Source organism: Cygnus olor, chromosome 23 (genome assembly GCF_009769625.2).
Source record: "Cygnus olor isolate bCygOlo1 chromosome 23, bCygOlo1.pri.v2, whole genome shotgun sequence".
Classification (NCBI taxonomy): domain Eukaryota; kingdom Metazoa; phylum Chordata; class Aves; order Anseriformes; family Anatidae; genus Cygnus; species Cygnus olor.
In genome coordinates this window covers 4,516,839-4,528,096 of record NC_049191.1, presented here as the reverse complement: position 1 = coordinate 4,528,096, position 11,258 = coordinate 4,516,839, and the positions used below count along the sequence as shown (strand labels likewise).

The 11,258-nt window shown below is 60.3% G+C and overlaps 1 protein-coding gene across 2 annotated transcripts; it reads left to right on the top strand.

The window, feature by feature from the left end:
- Positions 1–1,504: 1,504 nt before the first annotated feature.
- On the top strand, positions 1,505–10,825 carry OPRD1 (opioid receptor delta 1). Of its 2 annotated transcripts, XM_040534725.1 has the most exons (4): positions 1,505–1,823; positions 6,553–6,902; positions 7,619–7,896; positions 8,889–10,825. In XM_040534725.1, exons 1-4 carry the CDS (start codon positions 1,606–1,608, stop codon positions 8,907–8,909), a joined length of 867 nt encoding a protein of 288 aa, XP_040390659.1. In that variant the 5' UTR covers positions 1,505–1,605; the 3' UTR covers positions 8,910–10,825. The 2 variants fall into 2 exon arrangements, with proteins under 2 accessions (XP_040390659.1, XP_040390658.1); XM_040534724.1 differs by having other exon boundaries at positions 7,619–10,825.
- The last annotated feature ends 433 nt before the right edge of the window (positions 10,826–11,258 follow it).

The window sequence follows — 11,258 nt, the reverse complement described above, 5'->3', positions numbered from 1 at the left end:
CGAGGAAGCAAAGATTGCATCCAGGCTGCTCGTGAGCACCCAATTCCGCCCGTGCCCGTGGCAGCAGCACGCAGGTGGCACCGCTGCCACCCCGCCACGACGGCAGGGACACACCACGCGGGGCTGCCTCCCTGGTCAGTGGCCCCAAGGAGCTATTTATTTCCCGTCCGAACCGTGGGGTGAATGAGAAGCTGTTTATTCCCTCCCAGGTGTTTTTGGGAAGCTTTGGCTGAAATGGCTGGGTGCTTTGGCACCGCTGGAGCTTTGTGCTCGCGGAGAGCTACCCAGAATGAAAACCCATCCCCGGGGCTGGAGCAGCTGCCGGCGGTACCAGGCTTTCCCTCCACGTCCTGCATCCCCCGTGCCAGCCCTCCCGAGCCAAACCCACCCCAAACTGCAGCACACTGCCTTCCCTGCCCGAGCAGCTCCCTCCCTGGGCACCGAATGAATCCAGCCCCAAAGCAGAGAGACAACGGAGGCACCCCAAGCACCCCACAGCCCCCGCAGCTGCTGGGTCTCCAGGAAGCACAGGGCTCCTGCCCCCTGCTTTGCAGACGTTTGCCCCCCACCTTCCAGCACCGCCCCCCAAATGTGCCCCATAGCATCCTCCAAGTCCCACCCTCAGCCACCCCCAAGCCCCCACCCCGCTGCATCCCTCCCAAATTGCCCTGCAGCATCCTCCAAACCCTTCTGCACCCCCCCAAAACCCCCACGCAGCCTCCCCCAGACCCCTCATATCTCAGAAAACAGGGGGAGGGAAGATGGGGGGGGGGATCAGGGAGCCCCCAGCTTCACTATGGGGCAGGGGGCTGTTTGCCCCCCCTCCTTTGCCTTCTTCTAAACAAAGGAAAACTGAAGCAGCCCCGCAGGTCACACAGCACCCGCTGCCCCCCAGCCCCGGGGGGCGGCAGAGATCTGGGGGGGGCAAAACCGGGGGGTGAACGCAAGGACCGGGGGGGCAGCAAGAGCTGGGGGGTGCAACAAGGAGCGGGGTGGGGGGGAGCATGGATCGGTTTGGGGGAGGAAAGGACCCAGAGGGGGGCAGCAAGGACAGGGAGGGGGGCAGCAAGAGCTGGGGGATGTAATATGGACTGGGGAGGGGGGGCAGCAAGGACGGGGGGGGGGGGGGGGGGGCGGAAGAACTGGAGGGGGGGAACAAGGACCGGGGGGAGCGGGGGCAGCAAGGATTAGGGGGGGTGCAACAAGGATTGGGGGGGAGATCAAGGACCGGGGGGGGGGGAGCAAGAACTGGGGGGGTGTAAGAGGGACCGGGGGGGGGGGGGCAGCAAGGACCGGGGGCTGTAACAAGGACCCGGGGAGGGGGCAGCAAGGACCGGGGTGGAAGGAGCAAGGACAGAGGCGGGGTCGACGGGGGGGGGGGGGGGGGTCGGGATGCAGGCAGGAGCCGTGTAGGGGAGGGGGGTGCGGGAGGGGGGGGGTCGGCCCTGCCCGCCCCCGTCCCCACGTGGCTCGGGGCCGTTTATAGGCAGCCCCCGGCCGCCGCGCGGCTGCGGGAGGCGGCGGCGCTCGCCGGGAGCGGGGCTCGAACCCGCGGCGCTCGGATGCGCGCTGCGGGCACGGCGGGGCCGCGGTCGCCCGTGGGCCATGGAGCTGCCCACGGAGCTGCCCACGGAGCTGCCCACGGCCTGGGCCAACGGCACCTCCTGGGTCCCCCTCCCCGGCCCCGGAGGCAACGGCACGGGGCAGCCGCGGGCCAAGGACGCCACCTCCATCCTCATCGCCATCGTCATCACGGCGCTGTACTCCGTGGTGTGCGTGGTGGGGCTGCTGGGCAACGTCCTGGTCATGTACGGCATCGTCCGGTGAGAGCGGGGGGCGTGCAAGGGCGGCGGGGGGGCAGCGTGCACCGGGGGCGTGCATGCACCGGGGGCGTGCATGCACCGGGGATGTGCGTGCACCAGGAGTGAGCGTGCACGGTGAAAGGGATGGCCACAGGAGCAAGTGTGCACCAGGGCTGGGTGTGTACCACGTGTGAGAGCAGCAGGAGCGAGTGTGCACGGGGAGTGAGGGTGCACCGGGGGTGTGCATGCACCAGGAGCAAGTGTGCACCAAGAGTGAGCGTGCACGGTGAAAGGGATGGCCACAGGAGCAAGTGTGCACCAGGGCTGGGTGTGCACCACGTGTGAGAGAACCAGGAGCGAGTGTGCACGGGGAGTGAGCATGCACCAGGGGTGAGCGTGCACAGGGTGTGTGCGCACTAGGGGTGTGCGCGAGCACCAGGAGTGAGGGTGGGTGTGCCCCGGGTGCTGTTTGCATGGCTTATCCCCCTGCCCAGGTAGCACTGAGCTGGGTGTGTCCAGCAGGGACGGGTGTGACGTGTGTGTGAGGAGCACGTGTGAGCGCACACGCGTGCGTGGGGTGCCTGGGTGAGGGGGAGCAGTGCGTGTGCCCGATGCCGTGCGAGAGGCAGAACCATGGTGTGTGCACAAAGCAGGACGGGGGATGTGGGAGCCGGTGTCTGGGGAGGACGCACCCAGACGCTGCCCCCACCCCAACCACAGCCCCACCCCTGCCCACACCAAAGGCCCCTTTGTCCAAGAGGAGCTGCTCAGGGCCAGATCCAGATGCTCTTACTCCATCAGCAAACTCCTCGGGGGGCACTGCTGGTGGGGAGGGACCCCAGGGAAAAGCCACGAGCGCACCAAGGGCCCCGCACGCCCCTTCCCTCCCTGCTGGGGAGCAGCCCCACACTGATCCTGCCTGGGTACCAGGGGTTAATGCAGCCACAGCTGCAGTTTATAAGGAATGAGAACCACAAGACCACTGGGGCTTGCATGAAGTTCCCCGTTTTTTCCCCATTTCCCCCCACCAGCACTCCCAGCACAGTCACCATTACACAGGTCAGCGGCCGGTACCCTCCCCCCTGGCTCCCGGGCAGGTTTCCACCCCAAAATCAGGTGTGCAGCAGGCACCCACGCTCCAAACCCCGCACAAAAGTAAAGGGAACGGCTCTGGGAGCGAGGAAGGATGGCAGCGAGCAGGCTCAGCACGCGGGCGAGCTGCAGGAGGTGCAGAGCATCCTCACCTGCGGAACAAAGCCAGCTCCTGCCAGCTCCGCACTCCTCGGGCGCCTCCGCTGCCTCTTTGCATACCTCGAGCTGGGGAGGGAGGACGGAGCGCTGGGGACCTGGCCCCAGCAGGGATTTTTCATCCACTAAAATCAGCCCTGGCCAGAAAAAGCAAATTACGGCAATTGTTGCAGGGACACATGGCACGGACGGTGTCAGGGTGAAGGATGCGTGCCGTCAGACCCCCTCCAGCCAGCTCAGCGCGGCAAGGGGAGGGAAGGCGTCTGCAAATGGAGAAGCCTTTAATGTGCAAACACCATCCTCTGTCATTTAACTCGCGAAGTAACCTGATTGCTGCACACGCTCACGGAGCCTGACTCACGTAGGGACCCCATCTCCATGGTTTCTGGCCCCCCCACTCGCCGTCCTGGCAGCTGACGCTGCAGTTCAGGGCGACTCCGAGGGGATGAACCATCGCCATCCTCCGAGCCCCTCGGCTGCTGCTTGCGTGCCTGGGCCCTCATGGGGTTTCTGTGGGGCTCATCTGCATGAGACCCGTTTTCTGAAAGCCGAGGTGGGCGCTCGGCCTCCCAAAATCAAAGGTCGCAGAGCTCCTGGCCGTTTGTGTGCATGCAGCGGAGAGCAGAGGAAGGACGGAGCAGCTCGCTACACAAGCAGAGTTGCACCCTGCTTGGGGGGTTTCCCTGGGACTGTGTTCCCCCGCTGAAGCCCACCCAATGTCCTGCAGGATCAGGCCATAAGATAGGATCATAGGCACGGCTCAGGATCAGACCCCGGTGCTAAGAGGATTTGTGCTCCTGGGGACACCTCCCCAAGCCCCTGCAGGCACAGCTGGAGGGCATCCCATGGGACTTGGGGACCTGGGGACCCAGAGAACAGCACGCACAGCATCTCCTTCCCTCCACCCCACTGCACACCCCAAGAACCCAGCCCGGCCAAAAAATCAGACTGCTTCTTGCCCAGGGCAGCCAAAATGAGCTCAGAGCCAGCTCCAAGCCTACCCGGCACCCTCCGACAGCTCGCCTGGATTGCAATTAGCACCGCATTGTCAGGGCTTTTAAAAATACCCCTGGACGTCATTTGCAGCTGCACGCTCAGTGCGAGTGCCCGGAGCCGAGCAGTGGGACGGCAGCCTGCCTGCTGCCAGAGCATCCCTTTGCTGGGCACAGGCTTCCTAAAACCAGGCTCTTTCAGCCAGGAGTTTTACAAGTGGTTTATTTTACTTAGGTGTTTGGAGAGGTTTGGGGAGCTCGGGGGGAAAGCCGGGAGCGCAGACACCGTCTTGCTCCTGCGGTACGGCCGCTGCCATGCTGCGCCGCGCTCGCTTCAGCCCCTCGCGCCTCACACAAGCCTCCTGTCTCCCTCCAGCCCTTCCAGATTGCTTCTTTCAAGTGCCTAACTTCCCAATCAAGGCACTCGCTTAATTGCGATGGGTTTGGCAGCCCCGGGAGCTCCATCAGCACAGGCAGCTGCTTCACAGTACCGCGCTCTGCCGCAGGGACGGAGCTCCCGCCTGGAGCACCCGTGTCATGGGCAGCCCAGGGAGGGGGCACCACGATGGACCCCTGGTGGGTCCCAAGATGAAACCTGTCCCCAAACCCCAGCTCTGGGGTCCTTTCGAGTCCCCCGTTTTCTGCTTTGCCTCACCAGCACAGCCCCACGTGCCTGGGGAGGGGGCCTGGGCCCCGGCCCCCCAGCACATCTGGCAGCGGGCTGCAGAAGCGCTGACCCAGCGCTACTGAGTGCGCCTGGCAGAGCACGGCACCGACAACGGATTTTCCACTTCACGCAGAAAGCAGAGATCAAAGAAGTGTGAATCTACCTGAAACAGCTATTTTTAACCTAGGTGAGCCAAAAAAAAAAAAAAACACCTGACAACGACAAAAATGCTCAGGTTTTTGTTTAACCTGGAATGAAACTTTGCTAAAAGATGCATTCGCACACACACACGCACACACAAAAAAAAGACCCCGGGAAATAATACTGAAAAGGACTTTTCAAGGAAATTTCAAATTCATGTTGCGTTTAAAAAACGAATTCAAATCAGATGTTCCCCCCCTTGGGCGGGGGGGCGGCGGCCACACGTGCTCGATGCTATTTTCCGCCAGACCCACTCCTGCAGCTCCTGGCTCTGCTGACAGCAGAACTGGGGGCCCGCAGCCCCCCCCAGTGGGCTCCCCTCGCCCCGCTGAACTGCTGGGATGGAGCATGGGGGAGAGCCCCGGGTCGGGATGTTACGGAGGGGACAGAGCCCCCCGCAGCAGAGCAAACCAAAGCCCTGCTGATCCTCCACGCAGCAAGCCGGTGTGCTGCTCTCCAGCCGAGCAGCATCCGAAGGAGATGAAGCCCTTCAACCCCCCCCCACCCCCCAAATTTGCTCCACATACCCCAAAACACACGGTGGGGCCATTCTACAAGCTGAGCCTGACACACGCTCACCCAGCACCATCTTCCCCCTGCGCACCAGACCCGAATTCGCTCCGGGGTCGCTGCAGTGCCGCAGCCCCCCCTTGCTCTCAGACGGCGCCCCCCGTGCCTGCTGCAGGCAGGTCACCCATGCACAGAGATGCTGGCATCCAGGCCAACACTTTTGTTAATTAATTAGGCTGCATCTAAATGAGCCGGGGGCAGCGGAGGATGCTCCGAGCCATGGGGCTTGCTGCAAGGGAGCACGCGGGAAGGGCTGGAGCCGCTGGCACAGCACTGACCCCAGCACCCCACAAACAACCGGGGGGCTCCCAATGAGCTGCCCCGACCCAGCCCCAGTGTGCTGACCCCTGGTGACCTTCAGATTTTGGGGACCTTCGGGTCTTGGCACCCAGCACCGGGTGTTTCTCCTACCACGGTGTGACGAGGATCAGGGCTGGCACCCAGCAAAGGGCGCAGGCAGCGAATGGCCCCGCATCGCCCGGCTGGGCACGGCCCGACACAGCCAGGCTTCCCCCAAAAAGCTCCCGCTGAGCAGCTCCAGCCGGGCTCACGGCGCTGCTTCCAGATGGCCTGTTTTCCGGGGGTAATTGATCCAATTTCTGCAAGTAAACTCAACAGGGAAACAAGCTAGATAATCACGATTTACTGGGTGGAAAATCAGATAAAAGAGGTTTCGGGAGGTAAAGGACATTGTGCAACTGATTCAGGGAAATGGAGTAAATTGATTTAATTGGAAAAGAGACTTCTCTGAAAAGCTATCCAGATTTTTTTATTTTTTTTTGAACTCCTGTCACCTCCCTGGCCAGGTAATGGCTTGCACAGGAAGGGCTTCCCTTGGCTTCACCCAATGCGGCAGCGAGTCCCTCACCCTTCCCAAAATGGGCACATTTGCTCAGCGATACTTTTGGTTTTCACTTCCTATTGAATTTGGAAGGGACAGAAAGTATTTGTGGTTTCTAAAGCTTTTGGGATGGACAGCTGGCAACATCTCATCCTTAAGAGCATTGGGTGCACACCCAAGCCTTGCGAGCCAGCCCCAACCCCCTGTAAGCTCCCGTCTCTGCCACTGCAGGTACACCAAGATGAAGACGGCCACCAACATCTACATCTTCAACCTGGCCCTGGCGGACGCGCTGGCCACCAGCACGCTGCCCTTCCAGAGCGCCAAGTACCTGATGGAGACGTGGCCCTTTGGGGAGCTGCTCTGCAAGGTGGTGCTCTCCATTGACTACTACAACATGTTCACCAGCATCTTCACCCTCACCATGATGAGCGTGGACCGCTACGTTGCCGTTTGCCACCCGGTCAAGGCCTTGGATTTCCGCACGCCGGCCAAGGCCAAGGTCATCAACGTCTGCATCTGGGTGCTCTCCTCCGTCATCGGGGTGCCCATCATGGTCATGGCGGTCACCAAGTCGAAAGGCAAGTGGCTTCGGGGGAAAGGTCCACTCCTGTGCCGTCTGTCCTGGCAAACCCAAGCCGCCTGGTCCCGTCCCCAGTTTGGGCTCAGTGAAGGTCACCCCTCCATGGGACCAGGAGCGTGCCCTGCCATGGAAAATCATCATGGTATCACTTCCCAGCTTGGCTGGGAAATGGGAAAAGAGGTTGGAAACAGCCCCAGAAACTGTCCTCCCCCTTCCCCACCTCCAGTCCCCCCAGTGCCTCTCCCCAGCTCCTGCTTCTGGGGTGCAAATCAGATGCCTAAGCCCATGCCAGGGCTCAGAATCTGTTGCAAAGTCCCCGGCTGGCCCACACCACGCTCGGCAGCTCCTGTTCGGTGGGGCCAGACCCTGGCTGCTAGGAAAGCTCTGAGCAGCTTGAGGAAGGGGGGGGAGGTTTCAGTAGGTGGCACGGGGACGTGTCCAGTGCAGTGGTTGGGAGGAGACAGCGTGGGGATGGCCTGGGAGGCTCTGCAGGGAACGGGTCCCTGGTACCTGCTGCATCCCTTGGGCACCCTAAGGGCTGGTGGCACAGCTCCCAGGGAACCTCTGTGACGAGCTGGCAGGTGGGCACACATCTCCTTGTGTTTCACCAAGGATGGAGATGCTCAGCCATGACAGCTGAAAGCAGACTATTCACAGCAGACACTGTTTGCTCTCTTTTTTAACCCCTCTTTGACATCGTCCTCTCTCCTGCAGACGGGATGGTGCTGTGCACACTGCAGTTTCCCGATCCTCCCATCTACTGGGACACCGTGACCAAGATCTGCGTCTTCATCTTTGCCTTCATGGTCCCCATCCTGGTCATCACCATCTGCTACGGGCTGATGATCCTGCGCCTGAAGAGCGTCCGCCTCCTCTCGGGCTCCAAGGAGAAGGACCGCAACCTGCGGCGCATCACACGCATGGTGCTGGTGGTCGTGGCAGCCTTCATCATCTGCTGGACGCCCATCCACATCTTCGTCATCGTCTGGACGCTGGTGGACATAGACAAGAAGAACCCCTACGTGGTGGCCAGCCTGCATTTCTGCATCGCCCTGGGCTACACCAACAGCAGCCTCAACCCCGTCCTTTACGCTTTCCTGGATGAAAACTTCAAGAGGTGTTTCCGAGAGTTTTGCCTGCCCTTCCGAGCCCGCGTGGAGCAGAACAGCTTCTCCCGAGCCCGAAACACCATGCGGGAGCAGGTCTCCACATGCACCCCCTCCGAGGCCCGCACCAAGCCGGCATGACTAGCCGTGGGCAGCCAGTGGCGGGGTGGCAGGGGGGACGACCTGCGCTCCGAAGTGACCCAGGTGACCACCACGGAGCTGTAGCAGCGTGGCGGCCCCAGCGTTGCTCGATGCTGCTGAGACTGAAAGCAATTCGCTGCAAAGAATTATTTTTAACCCAAGATAGGGGAATGGGGACTCACCGAGCAGCAAGGAGCCATCCGCTGCGTGCGTGGAAGCGTTTGGGATTTCTTTCTGCCATCACCAGCCGGTGGGAATGGCAAAAGGAAAACCCACTGGTGAGCAGTGGTTTACTGGAGTCCTCCAAACCAGGACTGGCCATGGAGGATGACTGTTGACTGTTAATATTATTGCTGTATTATTCTGAGATTTCCAAGAGCAGCCAGGGCAGTCCTGCACACGGATGAGATGCCGACAGCACCAGGGGCCAGAGTGGAACACGCTCCCTGCCACCATCACTGGTGCCAAATTCCCCAGCCCCGCATCCAGCAGGGTGATGGGGTACTGCTCCTCATCTGTCTGCCTCCAAAGACATTAAGCCCAAGAAAGATTTCATTACAGGAGCAATTCATGGGAGTTCCTCACAGCACTAACGCGATTAGGATGGATGAGCAGTACTGGTGCGCAGCTGGGGAGCGTGCAGCATCCAGCCCCTCATCCTCCCCAGCCCTTATAAACTCCCCGGCAGTTTATAAACCCACAGATACACAAGGCAGAGTTTAGGATTTGCCACCTGCCTTCGCTGTGCTGAAAAATAACCCTGGGGCAGACCAGAAGCAAAGATTTTGCCATTTCATGCTCGGCACTCGCCCGGATCTCCGTCCCGCTCTCCCAGCAGCCTGCAGCAGCTCGAAGGGCGCACATCCTGCAGCGGCACTGGCCCGGGGGCTCTGGACTGCATTTCCACTGCTAAATGCTTACAGATGGGTCCCTGGGAGCTGCAACCCTTCCTTCCTCTCACCTTCCCACAGCCACGTCTGCGCCCATGAGGTCAAACGGCCCACAAAGGACGGGGCTCATGAGGAACGGTAATAGCTTTTATTGGGCAAATTGATGCTGCTGGAGGAAGCAGGCGAGCACCCGGCTGCACCTGGGGCTCGTGGGCTGGAAGGAGAGGCTGGCTTGTGTCTCTGTTTTTTCCATTTGCATCAATTTAGCCTAATAAAGGCCATTACCTCCCCATACCAGCCTTACCTTGCTGCAGAGCTGGTGCAAATTGCAGCCTCCCCGTTTGGAAGGCAGAGCCGACGAGGCAGCCGAAGCAAATTTGTTTTTCAAAGGACCAAATGGGGCAAAATTGCCCATTTGGATCTCAGATCAAGGCTCTCTGGGGCACGCAAGCAATCCGTCTCCTCTGCAATGCATCCCTCCCTGCCTGAGGAAAAGGCTCTCACACTTCCCACAAGGGTGAGCCTCAGCTCCACGAGAGGAGATGCTGAGCTGTCCAGAAGCGGTTGCAGATTGCCAGCTTCAGCTCTCCACCTCCTCCCCCCTTGGGGGAAGAAGCCTCAGCCCCTCTGGTGAAAAAGGCTCCTGGTGGGGAGCTGCTTCGTGCTGAGGTCCCTGCAGGAGGGAGATGTTCTGCAGAACGGGCATCTCAGCGTAAACTCCAGGATAAGGCTAAAATCCAAATTGAGAGCTCAATTTGGGGATACTCCCAAAAAATCAGATGACCCCATATCACCTTAGCCAGTGCCTCAGTGTCCCCTGGAGATGCCAATGCCAAGAGCAGAGTTCCCAACACAGCAGTGGCTGCACAGTGATGAGACACTGGGTGCTGCGGCACGGGGAGGTGACCATGCTGGGGAACCATTTCCCACCCCCATGGGGCTTTCTTCCCATCTGGGGAGCCCTGCCAAACTCAGCCTGCTGGAAAACATTCTGCGATGGCCTTAAAGCAGGTTAAAAGGCTTGTGGTCATTACTTTTTAAACTCACCCATGCTCTGGCAGAGCCGGAGCCGGGACGCAGCGAGAGCAGGGTGGTGCAGGAGCACGAGGAGAAATGGAAAGCGGAGGAAAATCTTAACCCCGTTTCCACCCCAGGAGCTGGGAACTGAAAACCCAAGATGCTTACAGGGAAAGGCAGAGGCTGTTGGTGTAAATTTGCTGATAGCTTGATGTGTGCCAAGGTTTTGTCCCGGATTAGTGAAGGCTCCCCGTAATGCCCCAGCTCCCGCAGTCAGGCAGTTGCAGGGGGGTCGTGGCTTTTCTCAATTTAGGTTTTGCTGAATAAAAAAGGACATCTGTGGGAAAAAGGGACCACTGATAGCAAATGCTGCACGTGAGACTTGGGAGTGACACGGACCTGGAGCACCAACCAGCTGCACTTCTCAGCAGCGCCCTGCAGGCACCCGAGGGCTGATCCTGCTTCTCCCCGCAGTGACGCCTGCCCAAAAAACAGCCCGGGAAAGTGGGGCCCAATCCTGCCCCCGCTGGGCGCTCGGAGGGCACTCTGCATACTTATACATACCTATGTACCTCTACACCTCTCTCTGTCTATAGGTGCACGGAACTGAAGCGGCTCTGCGCCCCCCAGCCCTGTCCCCTCTGCCCCAGCTGCGTGGTGGGGACGGCGCCGGGTCCCCTGCCCGGACCTCGACCTGCTTGAGCCACCGCCCCCAGTCCTCGTGATTTGCTGGCATTGCTGTATAGGATCCATGCTTTCTAAATAATAAAAAAAGAGAGAAAATGAGGTTCCAGCTCTCCTTTAATTCTTGGATGCTGAAAATGAGTGGGGATGTGTTTGGGGGGGGGGGGGGGCTGATGGTCGGGGAGGGGCTGTGCTCCCCATGGCACCCTTGTGGGGAGGAAAACCAGCAGCAGGGGGGCAGAGTGGGGTGCTCACCCCAATTATTTCATCTCCAGTAGTGGAAGGCAAGTGTAAATGAGACAACGCTTGAAGGGAGCTCATACAACAGCTTCCCAGAGATGAATCCCCATCCTGCATCTCCCAGCCAGGCTGCCAAGCTCAAACAAAGCAGGATTTCTCTCTTTTCTGGGAGTGCAGGGCCAGTGCCACATTGCCACATCCTCCGTCCTGCTCTGAACCAAGGCATCGCTGCAGTTCCATCTCCAAGGTCTGAAAAACTCTCCCATGCTGGGAAAA